The 26,893-nt window shown below is 53.1% G+C and overlaps 1 protein-coding gene across 4 annotated transcripts in view; it reads right to left on the reverse strand.

The window, feature by feature from the left end:
• Hmgcr (HMG coenzyme A reductase) overlaps window positions 1-26,893 on the reverse strand; it is a 77,236-nt gene that overhangs the window by 27,755 nt on the left and 22,588 nt on the right. The window contains exon 1 of one of the 4 annotated variants that reach the window (XM_077653355.1): window positions 25,058-25,328. The exons of 1 other annotated variant lie outside the window; for it this stretch is intronic. In XM_077653355.1, coding sequence (XP_077509481.1) covers window positions 25,058-25,125 — 68 coding nt within the window. In that variant the 5' untranslated portion in view covers window positions 25,126-25,328. Of the gene's footprint in view, window positions 1-708; window positions 875-7,780; window positions 7,950-25,057; window positions 25,329-26,893 lie in introns of those variants that run through there. 2 more of the 4 variants (XM_077653354.1, XM_077653356.1) reach the window with 2 other exon arrangements.

The raw sequence follows: 26,893 nt of genomic DNA on the forward strand, positions 1-26,893 counted from the left end.
AATTGGAGACACATGAGAGAGGCCTTTGCCCTGCAGTGGTCGTAGTTAGGCTGATGATGATGTAACTTAGCACATGCAAGCTAATCGACCGGATGACGCGGGGTGCATTTCCGCGCAGGCATGCGGTACAAACAGTCCGCCGTCGTTATTCGAAACAACACGCGAAACAGGGAAACAAGGAAACAAAGCCCCGTAGACCGAACGGTAGCGGCATTTCAAGGACAGGTCTTAGCAAACGCATCGCTAACGACATCTATGGCATGTGCTGGCAGAGAAATAAACGCTGCTGGCTTCTGGAGAAGTAACGTCAGCGGCGAAGTTGAAAAGCGCTTCATTTAGGCAAGCATTTATTTTTAGTCGACTTTTGAACCAGAAACTGGCCCTCTTCAATATTTTTAAAAAGTTCAGTTCCTGGTCGAAACGCGGACTAAAAATGAATTCTTACCTAAATGAAGCGCTTTTCAACTTCGCTACTTATATATACTGTAAATGACTCAATTTTTGCAAAGACGCGATTTTCTCGCTTTTCGCGAATCGCACAGACCTCGTGAAAAACTGATCACGCGAATAATTCGGGCGAAAGGAGAGCTAAGGGGCTCACGCACGCTTCGACAAATTTAGTATTCACGAAACACTAGGCTCGCGAAAAATAGTCTCGTCGATACGGTACGTACACGTATGAACGTCAATGCACAACCAATCACTCACGCAGAATGCGTCTCTTGCATGCAGCAGATCACCAGTCGCTGCGGGCCCAAGGTCTGCAGTGTGCGCTGGTCATCAGCCTGGCGCACCTATAGCGCGGTCGTGACGTAATTTGAAGCGATCCAATGGAACGCGGCGGCCACTGTTGACACTGTAGAGCATCCGCGTAGTTGTGGATGTATCTTAGCGGCTAGCACACAAACTGTCCGGAGGGAACACCGCTACTGAACAGGCAGCCTTCACTGTAAGCGCGCGAGAAAGCGCCGTGACGTTTATATACCACCCCCCGCCTCTCCTCTCGGTGGTATACGTGCGCTAAGAGCGTTCATCGCACGAGCGGACACAGACTGGCAGCCTTGAGTGGCTTTCGCACAAACGGGGTCAGAGTCGGCCACTCGTTTGGCCCCTGTTTGCGCAACCAACACGGCCTGGAGCGGAAAGCCACGCGCGCCGTGTTTGGCCGGGAAGAGCCACAACAGGCAGCGCAGCGCGAGCGAGAGGAAGGATGGCTGCTCCGTCCGGCTCTCATCAACAACCTCCTTTCGCCCTCCCACTCCGGCTTCCCTCGGCGTGCCAGCCGCGCGAGGATTTCTCGAACAATGCACTCAGCCGTCCAAGCCCTGTTTGTCGGCCCGTCAGGACCGTCGTTTGCTTTACGGCGCCGGCAAGCCGCTTGTTTAGTAACGACACACTCGTTGTCCTGCGCTAATGCACAACCAGGAGAGCCGCAGCGTTTTAAGCTCCTTGCCCAAAGATAAGAGGTGACTTTTTTTATTATTTCAAGTCGGCCGCGATCTCGCTAAACGCAGAGCCTCCCCGCAAAGGACGCCGTGTTTGCAAATGCGGCAGACCAAGACATGAGTGGTCTTTCGAGACAGAGATAGCGAGGCTATCGTGAATCCTCAGTCCAGACGGCTGGAGATACCGCATCTGGGAGAGAGAGTAAGCAGAGAGTACACAATCTCTCCCGATTCTCGCAAGGCTACTCGCAACGTGTGATGGGTGCGGTGGACCGAATGCACAAAACAAGTCACGCTCACATAGACGCCCATTACAGCGAAGAAAAAAAAAAACGTACGAGACAGAAATATGTGCGAGTGTTTTCCAGAGGAATTTTCCGCGCTCGAGCCGGACCTGAGTGTGCCACTGGCTGTATGGCTTATGTAGACACGTTTGACAATTCACAAAAGCCTAGGGCGTAGTGTAGTTTGCATAGTTTCGTTTTCTCTCCTTAAAAGGGAAGGGGGAGCAAAGGCGACAAAATCACGGTTGTCTCTTGGATTTAAAAAAAAAAAACAATTCCTATTATTATCTGAAAATTAACTCTGACAGAAAATACGAGGGCACAAAGAACACGGGACAAAAAACAGAAGAAAGAATATCGCAACACTTGACAAACGGAACTATCATTTAAGAGAGAGCTTAACGATACCTAACACCAAAAGTAAAGTTTCTTCACTACTTCACGCGCATATCATTCTGAAGGACAAATCTTGAATAAATCATCAGTCCCGTCCCGTAGCAAGATGAAGTTCCCAGATTCCCGGAACAGCCAGCAGCCCGCGCTAGCAGCACGCTGATTTTTTTTTTAGAACCCGCTGAATACTTTGTGGGTGCGTTCGACCAGCGAGAACAGAATAAACTCGAATTACTTACGGAATGATTAAGAGGTAAAAAGAAGCTCGCGGTCGTTCCCGGCACTCAAATGGGGTACGCTGCGCCAGGTGCTTCATTTATAACACGCCACCCGCCTTTCAGCAAACGCACACAAACTTCCAAGTGGACGGCTCGTGGCTTCTTCCGACAAGAGGTGCGGGTATGGCGTGATGCGCTCTCAACGTGTTCCTGTCAATTTTCGAATGAGTTATTCGACCGAAATCTTCGCAAGCCTTCAGCTTCCCACCGCAGCTGGCCGCGAGAGTGTTTGTGGGTACAAAGCATTCCACTCCTGAAGACAACAACCGTGGTTAACGCTGTCACAATCAAGGACTGCACGCCATTTGATATGAATGACATTCTGCGCGTTGAATGCCATTACACAGCGCGGAGCACTCGCTGCAACTGCGCTTGATGACCGATTACGGTGCCTTCCCTCGACTGTTCTGACAGGAGCTCCCATCCGTGTGTTCTTGCGAGGTTACTTTACTGTTCTTTGTCAGCTACTTCGTCCCCTTCTTCCAAGCCCATTTCAATAGCACGTATAACCTACCATCCGACATTCCGCCGCGGTGGCTCAGTGGTTTACGGCGCTCGGCTGCTGACCCGAAAGACGTGGGTTCGATCCCAGCCGCGGCGGTCGAATTTCGATTGGGGCGAAACTCTAGGGGCCCGTGTACTGTGCGATGTCAGTGCACGTTAAAGAACCCCGAGTGGTCGAAATTTCCGGAGCCCTTCACTACCAAGTCCCTCATAGCCTGTGTCGCTTTGGGACGTTAAACTCCGATAAACCAAACCAAACCAGCATCCGACATATGTAGCCACGTGTGTATTGCACGGTACACGTGGCCATGCGTGGCCACGTATGCACCATAAGTGACCACGCTATCCGTCGCCTTCCGACCGAGAATCCGCGGGAAAACAAAGGGGGGGGGGGGGGGTGGAAGACGGGCCGCCCTGGATTTCAGCCGCAAAACGCGAAGTAGACGCCCGGAGGGAGAGTGCGGGAGGGAGAGACCACGTGACGCGACGCACGAAGGGCGGGCGGCCAGTTGCGCAAGGCGATCGCCGGGACCACCATGCACCGCCACCATCAGAGCAGGCTCGGCGGGCGGCCACCCTCCGATGCTATTTTCGGGAGCCGGGAAGACTGTGGCACTGTCGATTTCCATGTTTACACGTGTCCCGAGCCCGTGTCGCCGCCGCCGCCAACAAGGCGGAACGATCGCCGCGAGGCAGGCGAGGCGCGGGGTCGCACACCGACGCGGACGTGCCGAGAACAAAAAAAAAAGGAAAAAGAAAACCGGGCCACATGTGTTTGCGGACTCGGCCGCTGCCGCTACTTCGCCAAAGCACTCGCCCCCCCCCCCCCCCCCCCCCTTCGACTGAGGAAACCTGAGACGGAGAAAGCCCGTCTGCACTCGGGCAAGGTCGACTTTTATACACGTTATATACATTCTAACCGAACGGTGCCAGCGCGCGAACTTCCAGATCGATCTGCCCGCGCGAGGCGAGGACGTGGAGACGGTGGTGGCAGGGGGCCACCGGCCATTTCATTTCAGTGTGCACATGCCATGCACGGCGTCCACAGAGTGGCGAGAAAGCGCACTGCGGAGCATCCTGCATACATCTCCAAATAACGGCGAAGTCTAGCTGATGGACTTTTTCCAATGTGTCAGCGACCTTGCCAGACAGCCGGTTGCAAGGGGTGACGTGCTACGGCTCAGTCCAAGCAAGGACCGGCTCTTCTGCCCCATCTCTTTGCCTGACGCACGAAAACACGGGTGACATGTGTGTCAGCTCCAGAAAAGTGCTGAGAGATTCCAAATATTTGCCGCCAGCATGAAAAAGGGTGACGGTCGCCAAACGAACAAGGAGCGCTTGGCTGGTGCTCAAGACCTAAGGCCCTTTACACAAAGAAGACTCGGAACGCTGCTGCTGGGCAAAGCTGCGCAACGACCCGCAGTTATACGCTTCGGGTTACAGTTACGCCCTGAGGGCAATCAGCGTCTTTGAAGAGCCCTCGGACCCGGCAAATTGTGTAGACGTCCGGGCAGGCTGGAAGTCCGTTCTGTCGGGGATAGTCACCCGGAAACTTTGTGGCGGAAGGAAGCTAGCCCAGTAGCTGACTGAATTACGCGACAGACGCAACTAAGGTTATGTGCAACCAAAGCGCCGTTGAAGCTTTGTTTTCAGACAGACGAATGAGCAAATATTGAGCAGGAGGTACAGTAGCCAAGTCCGGTCGATGCAGTTAATTCCACGACGACGGCTTCTACTCCAATGTCACGGCCGACCACAACGGTGACCATTATCTGCAAGGCGCACCACGGTCGTGGAGGAACTGTGCTGTGAATCGGCGGTTCCGGAGGAAGCCACGCAAGCTTCCAAAGAGCACAGGAGTGTGTGATGAGGGACGCTGTAGAGCGCGGAGTTCGGGCAGGTCATCGCTCCGTGCCCAGCGAGAAAGAAAACACCTGGGCGCCGATAGCGAGCGACGATGCTGTAAGGGGATCGGCCGACACGAAGTCTGGGCACGTCAACTGGGACGCCGTCGACGTGACTGTAAACGCGGCCGCGAAATCTGATACATGCGCGCAAGTAGGCGGGTCTCGCGAGGGGTGCTGCTCTGCACGCCTCGACCGACGGCGTTCGAGCGAGCACGTGTGGACGGCAATGAACGGCACGCCTCGACACAGAGCCGCAGATGGCGAATGCATCGCGCTTGCCCGCCACTTAACTACTCACGACGGAAACTGGTGACGTGTTCGCCTTTGGTAGTACAAATACGCAGTGTTGCAATTTCAAAGGGAACAGATATTATCTGCAGTCAAACAATGATTACCTCACAAATATGCGCAGTGAGCGCACCTTTTTTTTGTTTTTGTTCCACATGTTCTTCCCCATGACCAATAATACCCCGATGAAAATTCCGGACTCGGGGCAGAAATAAAAGAACAATTTGCAGTCTGCCCCATCATTGAGATAAGATTAAATGTCTATTCATTGTTTAGTCACAAGCTCGGGTGTCGCAGCTTGCGCGCGCACACACAAACCGCGCCGGCGCTGCCACCGGCAACCCGATATCTTCGCCGTGAATGCACAGCCTTCCAAGGTCCGCAGCGCGCGCTTCGGCTCGCGGCGCGTCGCTTCCTTCAGCGTACACCAGACCGCATAATGCCATTCGGGCGGAGAATTTCGCGAAGTTCGCTTTAGGTTTCCGGGAGATGTTCGCCCGAGTATGCCGAGAACGGGAACTAAAAGCATTTCACGCTTAATTCGTTCCTGTGCGCAAAAGGACAGTTCTAACCACACACATCTGTGAAAAGAAAGCGAATATATTTGTAGGCACTTAGACAGGCGCGCACCGTTAGGCCGCCTGGATATTACAAGGCGTCCCTATATCAGCAGCCATATGATACTCGAATTAAAATATTAAAAACTGCGCATTCTTCGAAACATTAAAAGATTTAGAATGGGAGGCCTTAAACCGCATTGCGTACGGCGGATTTGAAAGGTGCAACCAAGACGGGTTTAAATCGGGCCTGGCACCGTGTGGACACGCCCGCAGCGCCGCTATACGGCCGAAATGCAGCACTCGCAATTTCTATGATTTACAACTTACATGTCGCGGAAATAAAAAGCACCAGTATAAGTGACAAGACAGTTGAAATCAATTTTTTTTTTGTGGTTGGTCCGAAAGACGAGCACTATTACCCGTACGCACACACATCCCGAGTTTTTTTTTTTTAGTTATTTCCACGGCGACCAAGCAACCAGTGCAACCAAACCGCGAGTCCTCGCTAAGCCTAGCATCTGTCAAATTTCCGAAGGAGTCATAAAATCTGCGAACTTTTATCGTCGGACATTCGTGGTGCACACAACTTGGGACGAAGCATGGGCGTCGTGCGTCACTCACCAACGCCACTAACAGTGGCGACAACGCACTGCCGAAGCGAGCGGCCGCTGCTTCGACGGAGTCCGCCATTTTGTCTGACGCTTCTGGCTTTAGGTGCGCAAGCTACTTCTCTAATTGAGCGTTCCGGTCAAAGCCAACTACAGACCGAAGAAATCCACGGGTCCCGCGCATGCGCACTACTCATATCCTATGTACTTCCATCCCCTGAGCGATGAGGGCCCCTCTCATAGAATTCCATCGAAATGCCAGACAGGCGGGAACAAGGAAAGTGCATGCGAGTGGAGAAGGCCGCAGTGTGCTTCTGGCGTCTGCGTCATACTGCTCGGAAGCTGAGCCGGTGTAACAGAACGAAAAACAAATCCGCAAATATCACATCGAAGATATAACGAAGATCCGGACCCTTCGCAAGGTCTTCGCAATCGCTAGCAGTATATTATCGTGCAGCGATTACAAATACTAGTTCATCTTGTCATACGACCTTATCAGCCTGACGAGGTCACCGCAGCCGGTGTACAACTCATTCCCCTCCAACAGTGGTCTCCGCTTCCGTCTGTTTTACTAACAGCCTTATCAAAACCACCGTGACAGAATCAGACACAAAGAATGCTGCTTCCTCACTACATTACACGAACAACCCAGAGGCTATTGAAAAGTGAAATTTATATTTGCGAGCACATGTAAACTATCAAATAGCAAAATGAAGTTTCTTTCAAGTCTTTAAAGAACGTGAGCCCATGCGCACGAAAGCGGTAGCGAGCGGCTCTCTGACAACTTAAAACGCAATCTGCGCACGAGAGTATCAAAGCGCGACCTGCGGAAGGCTCCCACGACTATGATCTGCACCGCACGGACCACTAGACCTCGGTTTCGTGCTGCTACACTGAGCAGCACTCGCCATCTGCACGACATGTACGGATGCAATCTCCCACAACGCATTCGGTGCGCTAGATTCTCTCAAGGCTCGTTGTTAGTCACGGCGAGACAGCAAAAGTTTTTTCTAGGCTTACAGCCGCGTCTCACCTCCCCCCTCTCCCTCACCACCATGGCCACCCGAATTGTCAGGCTGCAACCTTCACTTTCGCGACTTCCTCTAGACAGGCACAAAGAAGTCCCACGAGGTGACAGTGCCCGGCATCACGAATGGCCGAGTATACAGGATCGGCGCACGGATCCGCAAAGGCCAGCACTGGTATCGGAGGAACCGCTGCCTTCTACACTTGCGTGGGACTCGCAGACTGCAGCCATCAAAGCGAGACAGTCTCGGCAGTCGAGCTCTCCGCGAACGACAAATCCGCGCCGAAAATCCGCGTCCGCCAACGGCACCGAACGAGGACACAGTCCGCTGAGGAGGAGCGGCTGCCAGGAGCGTACACGTCGTCGTCCGACGGCCCAGTGTGCCGCCGCTGACGGCGAAGACCCAGGCGAGGGAGGCGGTCTCCCGGCCACAAGCAGCAAAAAAATGCGGCGGCGCCGAGAAAGTAGCAGAATGCGGCAGCGTACCTGGCGCAGTGGCGTAGAGCGCGACGCACAGCGGCCCGGGCGGCCTCTTCGAGCTTGTGCACGACGGTGTCGGGGCGGTGCGGTGGCTGCGGCGACGGCGGCGGCGGCGCGTCGCCCATGGTGCTGGCTCCCAGCGCGGGGGGGTCAGCCGAGCCTCATGGCGCTCGGACGGCGAGGAAACTGGTCGCCGCGGAAGGAAGGCCGCCGCTTTCGCCCCGAGAGAAAAGGGGGCCCCTTCCGCGTGCGCTCCTCCGCCGCCGCGCCGAGGGAAGAGGCCCGTCGCGGAAGCAGTCGCCACCTCCCCCCCTCCGCCCGCGACGACGACCAAACAGTGGCGCGTGTGAACGACCCCGTTTCCCGGTCGGCCGCCGATCTAGGCCACGGCGCGGCGGCCCTGACATTGGCCCGAGGGTCTCTGGGTCAGCCCGCCTTCCTGCTACACACACCACGATGGCCGCCGTCTTCGGCAAGAAACGCCCCTCTCCCCCACTCTTCGAGTCACGCGACTCGCCCACGAAACCGGGCGCGGACAGCGGGGGGATCTCTCCCCGGGATCGCCCCGAGCGGGGCCTGGCCGTGGCTGGCTCTCGGTGGCCACGCACGCTGCTGGTGGGCCGCAGAGGTGACAGCCGCGCCTCTTCACTCTCAGCCTTTATTTCGGGCCGCTTGCGGAAGAATGCCACGTTCACTGTACGCCACGGCGCAGCAGCAACAAAGCGACGGTGGCGACTGGCGCCAATCCACGGTGGCTCAGGGCGGCGCTCGGTGGACCACACTGACGGCGCACCGTCCAGGAGCAGGGTTCCTGGCCCAACTCCGGTCTCACTCGGACCCACTGCCGAACAACGCAACCCAAAGCACCGCGTCACGTCCGCAGATGGAGGCCGCGATCAGCCTCGGTGCAAACAGCGTTCCCGGGGAATGGACTACGACGGCGATGCTCCAGCACGATACCCCGAAGCAGAGTAAAAGCGACGTCAAGCCGTATGCCCTGTCAGTGAGTGGCTACGCTACGTGCCGTCCGGCTTCGGCAATTATTCTCGACACACACACTCCGTCGCCGCTTCCCAGGCGCATCCATTGTCCTTGCGCGTCGTCCATCTGCCATACATTCGGCGGGGGGCAACGGACGGGGTTTCCCTCGAGGAAGCGAGCGCGCCCGTTGCTCCACTTCGTGAGGGTGAAGATCCTGGTGTCCGCGAGTCGGCGGCACACAATGGCCCGCGTGTATAACTGGCCGCATTGTGCGTCCGCGTACGCGCCGCCCAGATCTCGCCCGCTCCTCGCCCGTCCCACCGAACAGGTTTGCGTTCGTCGCGAAGAAAAGCAAAGCGGCTCCTTGCACGTCGACGGGCGACCCGAGCTGTGCCTACCGACGTCCGCAACGCGACCGACCGGCCGTGTCTCCGACAACCTGTTGTTTTACTGACGGCCGTTTATTTCGCCGAAACAAGCCAAGCCGACTGATTAAGATCGTACGCCCCAGCAACACGACGACGAGGACATAGCCTCGCTGGTGATGGTGTTAGAAGTGGATGGATGGATGGATGGATGAATACGGCTGAACCCTTTAAATCGGGCTGTGGCTCAAGCCACCTAGCCATGACTTGTGAAATTTTACTCCTGTCTTGCTTTTAGCCGCTAATCATATAAACTTCGCTTGGTTAATTCTACCCGCTTAAAATCTACTTTCCCTTTACTATCCCTAAACGCCAATGCCTCGGGTAAATCAGCCCCGCTGCTTTCCACTGTAGGGTGAAGCCCTTTACAGAAAAGTATCAAGTGTTCAGCCGTTTCCTCCTCCTCTACGCACGTTATGCACAACGTGTCTATTTCGTGGTACCTGACTCCATACGTCTTAGTCCGCAAAACTCCAGTCCTGACCTCAAACAACACAGAGCTTCCCCTACAATTATCATAGATATTTTCTTTCCTTTAATTTCGTATTTAAAGGTCCGGTATGTTCCCAGTGCCGATTTCGTCAGCATCCCTGTTTTCCACAGAGTAGTTGCCCATCGCAAGGGCCCCAAACTTACAAGTGTGCAAACGGCGCCGGACGAGAATGCGATTCGAACGGCTGCTACATGTTTTGTCACAGTAAAACGAAACGACGGGAGAGCCGGGACAAAGCATCAAGGTACATATTAAACAACGAACAAACTACACTAAAATTACAAAAAAAAAATGAAACAGCCGTTCGGAGGCGTTTTGATTTCGCAGCGCCATCACAGTGAAGCCGTCCTCGTGATTATCCGGCAAGCATCGGCAGATATATATAACACGTGAGAAAGACCTAAAGTTGAAGAGCAACTCTGACAAAGTAGAACTGTGCGCTGCATATGTGTATTACCAGGAGTGGATCACTGAAGTATGCCATGTGCTTATCTGCTGCGTGCTTTCCGTGTGACGGGACACAAGCGCCGCACCCCAGCACTAAACGGTGCTTTGACCATCCAAGGGCGGGTAACACGAAGACGTAACAATGCGCTCTGAAAGCCAGGGGTCACTAAAGGCATATCGAGACAGGGTTCCTCCAAACACAAACAGCACCTTGACAAGCATCTACGAACCCAGACCTATCACTCACGGTCAGAGCGGGTGAAAAACCACGCGAGATGAGCTGGCACCATCAGGTCGCCCTTGAAGCCGTTAACGAACAGGCAGCATGAACCCTTTGGCCATGAAATGAACATGACATGAACATCATGAAATGAACATTGACATTGTAGGAACGTAAAGAACATTTTACTGTCCTCCTCACCGACAAGCTGACCGAAACACCGATACGAGGAGCCCAGTCCGGTACCTTTCTCACATGACCCATAACACGCCCCCTTTACAGAAGCAAAAATAAGCCTAGATACTGCAACAGGCGTATCCTGTGGGGCAGCCCTCCATTCGACTCGATCCGCACGATTTCGAACAAAATGCGACCAGGAAAATTGGTGAAATCGCCCGCTCCACAACGACCACAGAGTATCCTCCACAGGAACTGAAAGGGCTAAACCGACGACTGGGCTAAAGGACAGCAACAGTAAAGACGTTTGCTCTTCCACGAAGGAAGGCAGCATCGCGTAATGTAGCCAGCATAAAAGGTACGCAATTCGGCACCACTGAAAATGAAAAGATTACGCCGTTGTACCGTGTCACTACGCAAAACAGTACTGGGGTGCAGTAAGAGGCGAGCGGCAGACAGGGGGCCGGACCGATCGCGGTAAGGTTAAAGGTTACAACGCAATGGATGCCTATCGGCAAATGCAGTTTAAGAGTCCACGCTATGCTTCACATTACATAGACGTCGACGGTATGGGAACACACATACCTTATCGGGAACGTCAGGACAGCGCCAGATGGGCGAGCTGTGCGGCAGCACTGGCATGCACATACTGTTCCGGTAGTGCTACGAAGTAGCCAGAGGCCAGACCGTGTGAAGCTAGGCTCAACAAGAGCAAGCCAACGAATGTCGTAGCAGTGTGTGGCTGCTCCGGAGGCAAGCAGACAGAAGCGACCCCATGCAAGTTTCAATGTAACAGTTGTACGAGACGCTTTCGCTCGGAATAATAGAGCTGTGCCATCGTATGCTGTCACATAAAACTACCGCGTTCCCCTGCTAAGCAATTAGGCAGTTTTCAAAGCGGTGCCGCAGCAGCAAAAGACACGTATTTGCAGTCGTGACAATGCACTAGTCGGTCCCTTAGTAACGGGTTTTTTGGCAATGCAGTAGAGGCTATAGGAAAAGAAGGGAAAGAGACGGGCCTTTGTCTCTGAAACGTACGAGGGGATTTTCTTTGTTCGGCCTAGGTGTGGGGACCGGTGAAAGGGGGAAGTTGAAGAGAAGGTGCGGGGCCGGTATAGGACTGAGCAGCCCACTCCCCACAGCAAAGGGACAAAGGCCCGTCACCTTTCCTTTCGTGCCTACTATCGGCTGTATTGCCAAAGCTCTCTCTTCTAGTTCAGGCAAGGGAAGACAACAAATAGTCCCTCAAATATCTGAGCAGTGTTGTGACTATTTTTTAAATTATTACTGCAGTAATTAAAAAAGTATTTCATTGTGGTGTTTTGAAAGTGCAGCGAGCCCAGTCGAAAAACACATTTTCTGTCGTCACAACAGATTTTCTGTAATGTTATTATCAAAAAACTTGCAACGACAAAAGAATTTTGAGTAGTTACTACAGTAAAGCACTACAGAACCGCATAACACAGAAAGGTACTACAGAGAAAACTACAAAACGACAGAAAAATCCTACAAAACAACAGAAAAGTATGTCGTTACGACAGAAGGATGAAACATTTTGTGCCACGGCGTCCGCCCAGACGGCCGAGTCTCCACAGCGCAGCAGCTGCAGCGTTGGTGCTCTTTCCTTTCCAGGGATGGAGCCACTAGTCGCGAGGTGAGGGGCACGGAGGAACACATTTAACAACGCATACAGTTCTGACCGGCTCAGATCGCCACAGCCTTCGCAGCGCTGCAAACGACTTGTGAGATTGTGTAGAAGTAAAAGTATTTGGTTAAACAAAATGATCAAAAGCCGTTACGACCCGGCGCCACTAGCGGTGTGAGCAACGGTTGCAAAACAAAAGTTTGGACTAGTTGCTGAATATTCATGGCGAAAAACAGCACGAACTGGACGCGACACATAAGGCAAGGAAGACACACGCGCGCTGACCCGCAACTGAAAGTTTAATCAAAAGGCGGAGGAATATACACACAGAACAACCTTGTTTCCACGCGGTGGTACTGTGCACAGTTTTCGGTGGTTATCTGTTCCTTCGCCGTTTCATTAAAACTTCAACTGCGAGCCAGTGCGTGTGCCTCTTCGTTCGCTTATGTGTCGCGTCTAGTTTGCGTAGTTATTCCCCATGAACTAACGGTTACGTTACACAGAAACGTACAGTTGCCGACACAGCTTGACCAAACGCTTCTAACGGTCCTATGCGATGCAAGGCAACCAAAGGGTCGACAAGATCGCTCCAGAGCATACAAACCGAGCTGGTTCGGACGGAGACCCCGAGGACTTCATGACGGTGACCTCGACGCATTCAGATCTACTAAATTATCATAGAGGAACGAGGATAAGATACTCCCCACCCCACAACATACTAAACCAACATGACGCAGTACACTGGCGGAGACTGCAAACCGGGACTTTCCCAAACTTAAACACACTAAGCAAAATGTTCCCTGGGCAATATAGGGACACATGCCCGTGGTGTGGCGCAAAGCCGACCCTTCATCACATTACATGGCAATGCAGCAAAAACAAAGCATTCCATAGAGTAGAAAACCCGAGTGCGGAACAGTGGGAGAGGGTGCTCTCCAGCGGCGACCCGTGCATACAACGGTTGCTCATACAGCATGCCCGACGAGCAGCCACCCTCAGTGGAGCCCTGGAATAGGGGAACCAACCCTGCCAAACAGAAGATATCACCATCAGGAAGATGGAATAACTCTGTCGGACCACTGAATGACCTTGTAATTAGAGCAAATGAAGTTTATCCTATCCTATCCTTTCCTATGCGATGCAGGCTGTTGACTCTTTCAGGACTCAGGACGACGGTCCTGGCTATAACGCACGCACGGCACTGAGCTCCTTCACGAGAACCGAAAGGGGTGGGGGGGTCTCCTTACAAGTATACGCCAAGCTGTAACTCCGACGTAAAATCCCCGGCAATACGGCGGCCGCGCTGATCCACGACGTCCAGCGCGCCGACACGTGCGCAAGAGGCGCGTTTCCCCGCGCCACATTCGGGGCCACCGGGTTATGCAAAAGAGGCCCGCATTACCTGGGCTCGAGGACCGGAAGAGAGCCGCGGAACGAGGGGGGCCGGAACAGAGCTGTCCGGCGAAGATCTGTTTTGTGCGCGCGGGCGACAGGTTGTTCCGGTGGTCGAGAAAACCACTTCCGCCCCGCCGGAAAACGGGTCCGCGGGCGAAAGTGGGCCGTCGCCACCGCGACAGCAGCAGCGGGGCGGCTGCCGCCTTCCGCTGTCCCCGAATCTCGCCGACGAGACTGTTGCATCACGAGTGCGCGCACACAAACACACACACGCGCGTGTGCAGAAAATGCGCAGTGGGATGATGCGCAGTGGGATGATGCGCACGCACCTTTCCTATATGCGCTTCCGCCGAAGCACGCCTCACGTAGTTGAGCGAGCCGTAATAGCCACTCCCAGAGAGTTTGTACGCGCAGGCCCTTCCTGGACCGTGGCTTCATCGCCAAGTAGGATGACAGTAGTCTTGCACGCGTTGAAGTTCATGCATGCAAACAGAGGAGCTAGCTCTTCCGCGCAAGCATGGATTAGAAGTGGGCTATATACCTGCACGACATCATGAGCGCAGAAAAGCACTGACGATGCCCTGGTCCTAATATAGCTGAGGTCGAAACCGAGTTCACCCTGCCAACCACTTTTCCATTGAGCATTAAGCTTCAGCACGCTCTCAGGCAAATTTCTAAGCAACAAAGAAAGAAAGAAAGAACGAAGGAAGGAAGGAAGGAAGGAAGGAAGGAAGGAAGGAAGGAAGGAAGGAAGGAAGGAAGGAAGGAAGGAAGGAAGGAAGGAAGGAAATAAATAACGAAAGAAAGAAGGAAGGAAGGAAATAAACAACGAAAGAAAGAAGGAAAGAAAGAAAGAAAGAAAGAAGGGAGGAAGAAGGAAGGAAGGAAATAAATAACGAAAGAAAGAAAGAAAGACCCGGGTTCGAACCCGACCGCGGCGGCTGCGTTTTTATGGAGAAAAAACGCTAAGGCGCCCGTGTGCTGTGCGATGTCAGTGCATATTAAAGATCCCCAGGTGGTCGAAATTATTCCGGAGCCCTCCACTACGGCACCTATTTCTTCCTTTCTTCTTTCACTCCCTCCTTTATTCTTTCCCTTACGGCGCGGTTCAGGTGTCCAACGATATATGAGACAGATACTGCGCCATTTCCTTTCCCCAAAAAACCAATTATTATTATTATTATTATTAAAAAAAGAAAGAAGGAAACAAAGAAACCCACCGTGAAGCAAGCCCCTAGAGACTAAATTTCTCAGATATTTAGTTTTGCCAGTGACCATCCGTAACCCGAACACCGTCAGGAGGTGAAAGGAACCAGATTCCCAAGATGGGTACCAGGGCAAATTACGAACATTTAAAGAGGTTTTCTTCCTTTCCTTTTTTCTCTCAATACTACATTATGTAAAATAGATTGTCTCTCTCTCTCGACTGGAACCGTTTGCTCCTTGTTCCGCACTTCGGAGGAGAAAGAAACAGTTTCGGGGACCATCACGAAGAACGAACAAATTGTTCTCATCTCCCATCTGTGGGGATCTGGGGATAGTGAACTGTATAAAACAGACCGCACAGCGTATGCCTACGATGCCTCACTTTCTGATCCTGCAATTAAGTAAATTAAACCCCTTCCCTTCCCTCCTCGAAGCCTGCCTCTTCTAATGGTCGCACAGCAGCTACACTTCGAGACGGGACCCGAGCGCGAATCCAGCATGCCGCGGTTGTGGTAGAAGATACGGGTCAAGGTCCGTTCATAGTCCGGAACTCGGTTTGCACCACAGAGCCTCGAATTTGACCAGTACGCAAAGAACAAGCTCATGGTAATACGCAAGCTCACGTGGCCTAAAAGGACCCCATCACACGAAGAACAATTCCAAAAGGCCGCGTTTCCATAGAGGCGACATGCAAGATGTCCGTGTACTGTGCGATATCAGTGCATGTTAAGGAACCCCAGGTGGTCTGAATAAATCCGTAGCCCTACACTACGGCGTTCCTCATAACCCATGTGTCGCTTTGGGAGGTTAAACCCCCCCCCCCCCCCCCCCCCATACCATACCATACCATACCGCACCATACCATACCAACAATGCTAACAATTCCAAAGACGTCTTCCACAATATAGCTCGCAGTGCTTGTGCCATCTGCGGGCTATGCTTACCGCAACTGGTGACTTCAAAGGCGCGGGGCCGATGGCGTTGCAGTCTGATCGTGTTTTCAGATCGCGGAAACATTCAGCGGACCCCAAAAAACCGAGGTTCCCGCCATTTTGCCGCATTACGCGACAACGCCGCCGACAGCACGCGTACGCGCTCCGCCTCAGGCCCGTTTCACATGCATGCGATTTTCGCCTGCGACACTGCGAATTCTGTCGGTCTGCGAATGGGGAGGGCCGTCGGTCTAGTCGCAGACGGCTTGCGATCGAGTTCCGTCCGGTTGGAATTCAGTCGCAGCGTCGGTGTGTTTGCTCTGCGACTGACCACTGGGGAGCGCCGAGACGGCGTGCGACGTGCGGTCACGTGGGCACTGTCACCGCGGTGGAACCAAAAGTGTTTATTCTAATCAAAACATACGGAATAATGCCTTGCATCTAAAAATACGCTGGTCATAAAATCAACACATTCCGTGTGACGTTTCTGTCGCGTTTAATAATAGGTTGTCTATGCAAACATCAAGGAACCTTGCCTGTTCCTCTGACCGAATTCGTTTTGTCGGTGTCGCATGTGAAAGCACTGACCGAAAATCGCACTGCGGCTTCACCGACTACACCGGATAGTTTCGGTCCAGTCGCAGCATGTGAAACGGGCCTCATCCTAATCCTTCTTGAGGCTGGAATCAACATCGTGGCAGTGGCCAGGAAAAACGACCTGCAGTATACAAAGTCAACTCGCGCCGAATTTCACATTTCTCCGAACGCGGTGCCTCCGACGATTCCTTCCTTCAAACTTTGGTTGCCGCTGGGTCAAAGGGATGTCTCCAATATTTGGCCATCTTCAGTGTGACCGCTTCACTTGAGACTATACATGGCTTGCACTGACGTCGTAGCTGGGAACCCTGTGTTGCATTTGGGTTGTAAGCCCCAAGGGTAGCGTTGGCCTGGCGGCCTGGGGCAAAGCTGGAAACATCCGAAGGTCCCGGCAAAGGATGACTCGACTGGCAACAGAACAACTTGTTTATTCTGGCATCTCAAAAGAGCAGCCGGTCAGGGCGACCACGTTACTCGAAGGAAGGAATCGAAGGCTCTCTCGCGTCCGGCGCAGCTGTCTTTTTTTATACCCTCGGAGTCGAGGGCAAGAGGGAACGGCTTGGGAAGAGTCATCCGATACGGCGACGCTTGAACATGTTCAGGCGTGACGGGCGCGTCCGCCAGGCCGGCGCCGGTCAGACCTCCTCGCCTCCCAGTTGAGGAGCTCCTCTCCCCGGCTGCCGCGCTTTGACAAGCGTGGGCAAAACAAGCACACACACACACACGCACGCACGACGACACGTGGCACTGAAACATGCCTGGACGCGCTTGGCGGGAGGCGTCGCGGCGGCGATGAACGAAGCCGCGGCGTCCGTTGCATCCGCGCCGGCTATACCGCGCGTCGTAGGTAGGCGAGACGTAACAGACCGCCCCGCCGGGAGAAGGAGATCCCGATGGTCAGGGGACTGCATCCGCTGTCCAGAGGGATGTCGCTCGATGATGCTCGTAATCGAAACCGATCGTCCCTCGACGTTGCTTGAGCGCAGCGCACAGAGAAGGCCTCGTTCTCGGGTTCAGGATCACATAGGACACTGTAAAGTCACTTCGGGAGAGTTGCCATTTTTGTGCTCGTTCCCAGCAAGCGTTAGAACTACGCCGAAACGCAACCGCTCAGTCAGCAAGCACGAGACAACCCTCACTAAGCTCTGCCAGGCTCTTTCCCCTTTTATACTACTGCCTAGTTCCTTACAGTAGTCAAGCAGCACTCAGAACGCGTCCACAAATTGGAAAATTGCACTAGAAAGCACATAATCACTTTGAAACACTAAACAAAAGCAATATGTTAAAAATCCTGCCTCAGGAAGAAAACATCAGTAACCAACAACTTTGAGGCGGATTCCTACGTTAGGGGCTTCGACTTAAGCCATCGGCGTTACCGTTGAGACTCCCCTTTTTGTAACGCACCTCAAAGGAATATTGTTGCAAAGCGAGGCTCCAGCGCAGGAGGCGGCCATTTTTGGGAGAGATGTTCTGCAGCCATTGGAGAGGGCAGTGATCCGTCTCAATGATAAACCTCGAGCCGGCTAGGTAGCATGACAATTTCTGAACGGCCCACACGAGACACGCACACTCTTTCTCGGTGGCGCTGTACGCCTGCTCACGACAGGTCAGCTTACGACTAGCATACAGGACGGGGTGTTCCACTTCTCCATTGTCCCTTTGGCACAGTACAACGCCCATGCCTCGCTCACTAGCATCGCACTGAACAACGAACCCTTTGGTATAGTCTGGCGATCGTAGCACAGGCTGGCTTGTTAGGGCGCTCTTTAGGGCGCTAAAAGCTCTCTCCTTTGTCTCGCTCCAGACGACTGTTTGGGGCTCTGTTTTTCTTAGAGCATCCGTCAGGGGAGCCGCGATATCGGAGTACCTGGGGATGTACCTCTGATAGTAGCCGGCGACACCCAAGAACGACCGAATATCGGTCTTCGTGCGCGGTTGCGGGAAGTCTCGCACAGCGGCCACCTTTATTTCAGAGGGGCGGCGACGACCCTGTCCAATCACGTGACCGAGGTAGACAACCTCTGCCTGTGCTAATTGGCACTTGGGAGCCTTGACTGTCAAGCCCGCTTCGCGCAGGCGGGTTAGCACTGCCCGCAAGTGTGCCATATGCTCAGACCAGGATGCGGAGAATATCGCTACGTCGTCTAAATACGGTAAAGCAAATTCTTCCTGTCCCCGCAACACTTTGTCCATGAGGCTTGAAAAGCAGTATGGCGCGTTCTTCAAACCAAAACTCAAAACTTTAGGACGGAATGTTCCCATTGGTGAAATGAACGCCGCATACCTACTAGCCTCCTCTGTAAGTGGAACCTGCCAATAACCCCTGACAAGATCTAGGGTGGAAATAAACTGAGCGCTACTAACTTTCTCAAGGCGCTCCTCGATGTTAGGGATCGGATAAATTTGATCCTTAGTGATAGAATTAAGCCTGCGGTAGTCGACGCAAGGACGAGGTTCCTTGCCCGGTACCTCAACTAAAATCAAAGGGGAGGTATAATCACTCTCACCCGCCTCAATAACACCGAGCTGTAGCATTTTCTTTACCTCAGCCTCCATAATATCGCGCTGGCGGGGTGACACCCGGTACGCCTTGGATCGTACTGGCTCTGGCGAGGTAAGTTCTATATCATGAGTAAGGACAGAAGTCCTACCAGGCCTCTCAGAGAACTGACCTTGAAACTCTTGTAAGAGTTGGTGTAGTTCGATTTTCTGCTCAGCCGACAGCGGTGCTTTAATGATTAAGTCACTAATGACCTGATCGGTGTCTTCCCTGTTCGTAACTGAGCCTAGTCCCGGAAGCTCGACCGGAAGCTCTTCTAACTTTCCCTTGTCGGGCATTTCCTCTCCAGTACCTGGTGCCTTCAATGCTACAGGCTCAATTTTATCTAGTTCTGACGTGCTCGGAATATCAGCTTGCTGCGCCTCCGACCCTTTTTCATTGTTCGACAACGTCGGCCCCGCAACCACCGCCTTTGCAGCGAGCTCCCGAACTCTCGGTCTGGTTAAGGCCTGAACGCTAGCCTCACCAAACAAAAGCCCCTTCTCGCGCAGGAGGTGATCGGACCTGTTCGAAAATAGGTACGGGTACTGGGGGGGCAGCATAGATGACACTACGGCCTCCGTCTCAAGTGCTCCGAAAGGTCCTTCAATAAGCACTTTTGCTACGGGCAGACACACGCTATGAGCTTCCAAGGCTTGCTTGATCCATGCGCACTCGCCCGTGAACATATCGGGTTCTACGTAAGAGGGGTGAACTACATCCATTGTAGCTGCGGAATCACGAAGCACTCGGCACTCTTTCCCGTTCACGAGGAAGTCTCGCATGTAAGGCTCGAGAAGCTTCATGTTCTCGTCAGTGCTACATAATGACAAACACACGACTTCTCTTTTTGTTTCTGGACACTGCGCCGAAAAGTGACCCGGCTTCTGGCACGTATAACACACGCGCGCTTGCCTCGCCTCGAACCGCTTTCTGCGTTCGGCTTCGGCTGCCGCCGTCTCCTTACGTTCGGTCGGACTGCTTTCACTCGCATCCGCACTACGCGTGTCCCCCCTTGCTCTCATGGGTGTGAACTTCGGCCTCTCAGACTTGGAGCCAAATTCACCCTTTTGACCGTCCTTAGCTCCGCGAGCCCGACGCGTCACAAACTCCTCGGCTAGCTCGGCGGCTTTAGCCACTGTACTAACGTCTGGCCTATCCAAGACCCAGTACCGCACGTTCTCAGGTAACCGACTATAAAACTGTTCCAGCCCGAAACACTGCAGAATTTTCTCGTGGTCACCAAACGCTTTCTCTTCTTTGAGCCACTCCTGCATGTTTGACATAAGCCTGTAGGCAAACTCTGTATATGACTCATTTCTGCCTTTTTCATTTTCCCGAAACTTCCGACGGAACGCCTCCGCTGACAGCCTGTACTTTTTTAGCAGACTCGATTTCACTTGGTCGAAATCCTCTGCCTCCTCTCTCTTCAAGCGAGCGACTACGTCGGCCGCCTCGCCGGGTAACAAAGTGAGCAAGCGCTGTGGCCACGTTTCCCGAGAGAACCCCTGCTTCTCGCACGTTCGCTCAAAGTTAACCAGGAACAAACCAATGTCCTCTCCAAGCTTAAACGGCCGCATCAGGTCAGTCATTTTGAACGATACCCGTTCTCCTGCACCGTGTGCCTGACTTCCATTACGAGCGCGTTCCATCTCTACCTCGAGACGCTTCATTTCTAAAGCGTGGTCGCGCTCTTCTTTCTCTTTTTGCTCTTTACGTTCGCGCTCCTCTTTCTCTTTTTGTTCTTTCCGTTCGCGCTCCTCTTTCTCTTTTTGTTCTTTACGTTCGCGCTCGTCTTTCTCTTTTTGTTCTTTACGTTCGCGCTCCTCTTTCTCTTTTTGTTCTTTACGTTCGCGCTCCTCTTTCTCTTTTTGTTCCCTCTCCTCAATGGTCTCAAGGCATTCCGACAGCTCGTCATCCTCAGCCTCCAACTCAAGAATCGCCCTTAGCAGTTCTGGTTTTCTGAGTTTGTCTGAGACATCAAGACCCAACTCTCTTGCAAGCTCCAGCAATTTCGGTTTGCGCAACGACTTCAAATCCATGGCTGCTCCGAATGCTGCTTTCTCTACTGCCTACTATTGTCTTGCCGCAAACTAACCCGGCAGCAACGACAACCACAATTACCAGCTCTGTTTCTGACACTAACAAAAGCCTGGCAAAACTCAGAAGAAGAAAGTCCCGCACTCACCAAACCTCGCAGCCACGAATTCAGCGCAGTCGTTCCGCTGCAGGCAACCAGTCATCACACAGGGCTCGTTGCACTGCTCCCGGATGGTCGTTGTGCTGCTCAGCATACAGTTGACCGCATATCTTCGCTGCTGGCCTCCGTTGTCGGGATCTCACCGCTGGCAACCAGTTGTTGCATTTGGGTTGTAAGCCCCAAGGGTAGCGTTGGCCTGGCGGCCTGGGGCAAAGCTGGAAACATCCGAAGGTCCCGGCAAAGGATGACTCGACTGGCAACAGAACAACTTGTTTATTCTGGCATCTCAAAAGAGCAGCCGGTCAGGGCGACCACGTTACTCGAAGGAAGGAATCGAAGGCTCTCTCGCGTCCGGCGCAGCTGTCTTTTTTTATACCCTCGGAGTCGAGGGCAAGAGGGAACGGCTTGGGAAGAGTCATCCGATACGGCGACGCTTGAACATGTTCAGGCGTGACGGGCGCGTCCGCCAGGCCGGCGCCGGTCAGACCTCCTCGCCTCCCAGTTGAGGAGCTCCTCTCCCCGGCTGCCGCGCTTTGACAAGCGTGGGCAAAACAAGCACACACACACACACGCACGCACGACGACACGTGGCACTGAAACATGCCTGGACGCGCTTGGCGGGAGGCGTCGCGGCGGCGATGAACGAAGCCGCGGCGTCCGTTGCATCCGCGCCGGCTATACCGCGCGTCGTAGGTAGGCGAGACGTAACACCTGGGATACTGTTCCGCCATGTTGGTGCAGTCGCAGCGGCCGTGGTGCACTTGATGCAATTCGCGCGTACGGTGTACTTCGACGGCGTTGCGATGGTTATCTGCGCTGTTGTTGGATGCTCCAACCACACTTGTTGGGCGAAATCAACAAACAGACTTTTTTTCGTCTTCCAAAGGTCATCGAGCATCAAGGTGACCGTACAAAAGCTTTATGCGCGAAGCGACGGGAGGGGTGGCTGGCTCGTATAAAACGTGCCGATCTCAACACCGAAAGGACGGCCATACGTGTTTGCGGCGCCCACTTCGTAAAAGGTAAGTCCGTTGCATATGCACAATGTTTATTTAGGCGCATGACGTACAAGCATAGCGGAAAATCTCATTTTAAACAAATTTTTCTTGCATTTTGTAGGCAGACCATCAAAACTGTGGGAGGAGACGGACCCGGACTGGGCCCCTACGCTTTTGCTCGGCTACAGCGCAAAACATGGTGATCCCGGTCGCCACACTCGCGCGGCAAGACGACGGACCCAGAAACGCGCGGCTCAAGCGGAGTGTCAGGCTGAGGAGTCGGCAACAGTGGAGGCTACGAATCCAAATTAACATTGGACACATCTCTGCGAAGGCACACGTCACTGTCGATCTTGTCGCGCTACCGGACCGTCGAAAACGGCAACAGCGATGGCTCGATCAGTTAAGGCGGGCCATAAAAACTGCGCGACGCGATAGGCGACACCTAAATTGTTGGTCGGCAAATCTGTAGCGAGCGATAACAATCTCTTCACTCGTGACCGTTTCTTTTTTGCGCGATAACTTGTTGGGTTTCCAAACTAAGATAAACCAGCAACGGTTCCTTTCATATGCCCATAAAAATAGAATAACTCGTGATTTAATCTGAAGTCGTCCAGGTTCAGTACATATGAAGAAATGAATCACTAGCCTGACAGTTTGTAAACAGTTCTTTTTAAAACTTTACTGAGTGATTGCTTACACTCAGTCACTTGTGGATTTAATAACCGTTATTTCTTTACTCTAATCCTTACAAAGATCAATGCCCTGCGGCTTACCTCTCCAAGTAGAAGCACCTTGTCCCCTTGCAGCTGTTTTGCCGACAGTCCCTTCACCCAGCCGCTAGTGAAATAATTATGCGCCTCGGTGGACTTAAACGCCTTCATTTCTTCAAGGGTCAGAATGCTTGCAGAAAAAACAAGGTAATTGACGATGTCACCGTAACAAATCTCTGGAAATATGTCGACATCGCTTGTGTCCGTTCCCGGCCGCAGCATGAACGGGTCGATATTATCGCAGAGACGCACTTTTTCCGCATACCGAACGCGCTCCGACCCCGTAAGATCTAAGCGGTAGGTAGCGTCTAAAGGCTGCTTACTGAGAAGCGGCGGAATGCCACACAAAAGGCAACAAAATTGCACGTGTTACCACTACCGAGGAAACGCGTGCGACCCGCACTCCACCGACTCCGCACAGACTGCACCAACATGTCCGCCGCAGCGCGCGCCGCCGGACGTGACGTCACATGCAAACCATGTATAGCTCTTCTCTCTCTCTCTCTCTCTTCAAACGATAACAAAAGCGAGCAAAGCAATAAGAATCAGAAGTGGAACGGCTCGCCCCTTTTCAGTTCCAATTCGCGCAGGGTGGCCGCAGGTGGGAGGAGGAAGCGAACAGGCGGAAGGTATGAACGGAACCCGAGGACAACAGCACCAAACGGTCCAACCCGCTCAAACTTCGTTTTCAGTTCATGGTGGAAAGGGTGGTCCGAACGAATGCGCAGCAGCAGTCTGTCTAATCCCAGTAATTAATTCTTCCGGAAAAGTTTGTGGCTTTTATTTTTGTTCTTGTTTTTCGTCAGATCGGTGTCCTCGAAGCTTGCTAGCCTACCGTTCCGCGCTAATGCAGCTCGCTAGCTGGACGTTAACGATTCAGCCTCGCATAAATTAGAAAAAAAGAACGCATGTAAAGGTCAGCCACGCGTTAAATATTCCGCCCTCTTCGGGTCGGGAGCGCGGTGTTCTAACGCATTCAATCCGAATTACCTCGGAAATAAAAAAACAAGAGAAAAGAATAAGCAATTTAAATTACAAAAGATCTCGCAGGCAGGCAGACAGGTATACAGGTGAATGAACCACTGCGCTGGGTGACACCGGACCACGAATCACACTAGCAGCTGACAACGCGCCGCAGCTGCGAAGTTAGCGCGAAATAAACGAAAAAAAAATATGCTTTAGGGGTCGTAAGTCTAGCTGACCAGTTACAGCTTGTGGTGTGTGGCCCAGGTCCATAGTGACGTGTCCGTCTTTTGAATGATTACTGATTGCTACACCTGTCACATGAGCATCTCGAACGTTTTCGAACCGACAGTCAATCGATTAAGCTCCAAGTCAGCGGAGGAGCGAGGAACGCAAATCGACATTTCGAACTCTTTCGAGCGGCTGAAGCGTCCACTGTCGAACGTGGAGCGCTCGCAGCAACGCGCCGGGGAATAAAATCAAAGCAGTACAATCGCTGAAAAACTACGGAATTCCAAAATATACAACTTATTTTTCAGCAAAAAGAAAAAGGCGATATTACCAAAACAACTGACATCAGAGCTTCGTCAAAACTGCGTAAATGCTACTCCAGCTAATCCAAAACGAAATTTATTTCTACAGCGGTTCGTATTACTGCAACAAATAAATTTTTAGTTTTTAATCATTTAGGGCTAAGCTTGAGGGTTGATTGCTTGCATGCCTGCAGAATTATTGGCGGCGACGGTGGCGCCACCATCTTGGTTTGAGATGATGGAATCTTTCGACGGCGATCTGGTTTCCCTGATTACAGCGGCGAAACTCCTTCGAGTTCGATAGCGACTGAGAATTTTGAAGGTTCCTCATAGCCTCAGTTGCTTCTGCGTCATTAAAATCGATATATAACCAACACCCACATCAACCTGCGCGTGTGACAGGGGTACTATACACAAGTCCTGCCACAGTTAGTCACCGGCAACGCACCCTCCAGTTCCCTTATCCGCCGAACACCTGATCGGACTCGTGTTTTTATGGCCGCTCAAAGAACAGTGTTCCGGGATCACATCGCGAAAGGTTAGGTTAGGTTAGGTTAGGTTAGGTTAGGTTAGGTGAGGTTAGGTTAGGTTAGGTTAGGGGGGTTTAACGTCTCAAAGCAACTCAGGCTATGAAACATGCCGTACTGAAGGCCTTCGGAAGAATTTCGCCTCCATCGAAAACACCGCAGAAGCTATGCCGATCGAGTGCAGATTCAGAAGGGCGCCCACAAAGCATGCTGGGACGAACACAAAACTGACCTGCGTCGGAAGGAGCGCAAGAAGGCCACCAGTTGGGCGACCATCGCCAGCGGTCGCACCACGACCATCGCTGCCGCTGCGCTGAGGGGACAATGCGAGCGCGGTCTGTCTGTCGTCCTGCGGCGTCGTCGTCACACCCACTGCGCGATGTCACCCTCCGCCCCACGCACACGCGCACACACACCAGCGGCGTGCGGGCCCGCGGTGTCAATCGCGAGCAGGAACAAGGAAAGGCCCGCTTGGTCCAGCCGCGGTCCAGCGGAGGAACCCCGCCAGTCGCCGTTCAAACAGAGGAAGACCTCCTCCTCTCCCTCCACCCGCTGCTCTTCAGCAGATGCATGCACGCACGCACTCTTCACGGTCACAACAGCCACGCACGAGCGCCATGCACGGGCGCTCGCCCGGAGGTTGACAGATTCCGACGTCAGCCTTCGGCACTTGGAATTCTTGCGCGGTCACCCAAGTGGCCCGCGCGGTCCAGGAACGACCGGCGAATAAGACGGCCGATGATAATTGGCACGACCGCAGTTGCGGGCCCGTGCCGCGCGAAGCTTTTGGGAAAGGGGATTTCACCCCCTTTCCACATTCATCTGCTCCCCTCAAATCGACAGGTGCGGCGGAGCTAAAGGCTGAACGCTCGCCGCACAGTGTCCGGCGCCCCGGACTGAATGAACGATGGAGCGAGCTTAGAATACGACCTCGGAATATTGAAGCAAGTGTGCAGACTCGCTTATTACGCGAAGCAGCCAGGGAGGTGACTGAGGTGCACACGTGTCCTCGGAATGCGCCCGTCAAGGCAATGGCATCCGGCGGTCACGGGGGTTACCTCGACTATGGGGCTACAGACGGCATGTCCCCCATCAGCTCTGTCCACACACGCGTGCAGTGGCCCCTATAGTGTTCCTATATATGCTCCGTATGCGTTTTCTCTCTCTGTGTGCGTGTGTGACCATGGGAGGTCACGTGAGCCGCAGTAGTTTTCTTGCGCGTGTTGTTGCACACAAACCTCCAGACAGAAATTGGCATTATAACCCATCCCCAACACACACACACACACACACACTGCCCCCCCCCCCCCCTTCCCTCTCGATCTATTCGTTGGAAGGTGCGAACTTTCGTGCTCCTCACGAACAGAGGAGGACTCGCGTGATCACCACCACACGAATTGTGTGGATCAACCACAAGTGTGGTGGTCTAATACTTTATTGCCGACGAACTAATTTGTACGTACACTACAGGGTTCTCGTTTGAACGGCAAGTGTTTTACCGCTATCTTCAGCCACCAACTGCTCATGCGTGCACGGTTCCCACAGGCCGTCTGCAGGCCAAGCGGCAGCGAACCTCTCTTCGTGATCATGCGCTGCTGGCGGTTGACGTACGCCTAAAGTCTTTTGTCCCGTACACTAAAGGCCAGAGCACGCACCGATGGGAACTGTGCAGCGCTGTGCACAAATTCGCACCGGTCTCGACTGTTGTTCAACGGCTCCTTGATAGGTCGTCTCCCGTACTTTCTGACCAGCGTTATTCAAACCTAGCAGTTACGCTGCTAAGAATCGAAGCCCAGGCATGACCTGCGGGCAGTTTGTTTCTGGAGGTTAGTTAGTAGAGAGAGGCGCCGCCTAGGAGCTCGGCAGTCAGCTGTCGGTAACGCCTTCCCCACCATAACAGTCTCTTTAGCGACGCTCTTACTAGTTCTGTGAAAGCCACACTTGGCGCGACAGACTGTGAACCTTCGAATATTGAACTAATCGCAGTAGTGCCATATGTTGATACATAAATAAGTGTTGGACATCTCGGTTTACACCGAAAAAAACACCGATAAAAGTACGCCGAATT

The sequence above is a fragment of the Amblyomma americanum genome, chromosome 2, assembly GCF_052857255.1.
Source record: "Amblyomma americanum isolate KBUSLIRL-KWMA chromosome 2, ASM5285725v1, whole genome shotgun sequence".
NCBI classification, from domain to species: domain Eukaryota; kingdom Metazoa; phylum Arthropoda; class Arachnida; order Ixodida; family Ixodidae; genus Amblyomma; species Amblyomma americanum.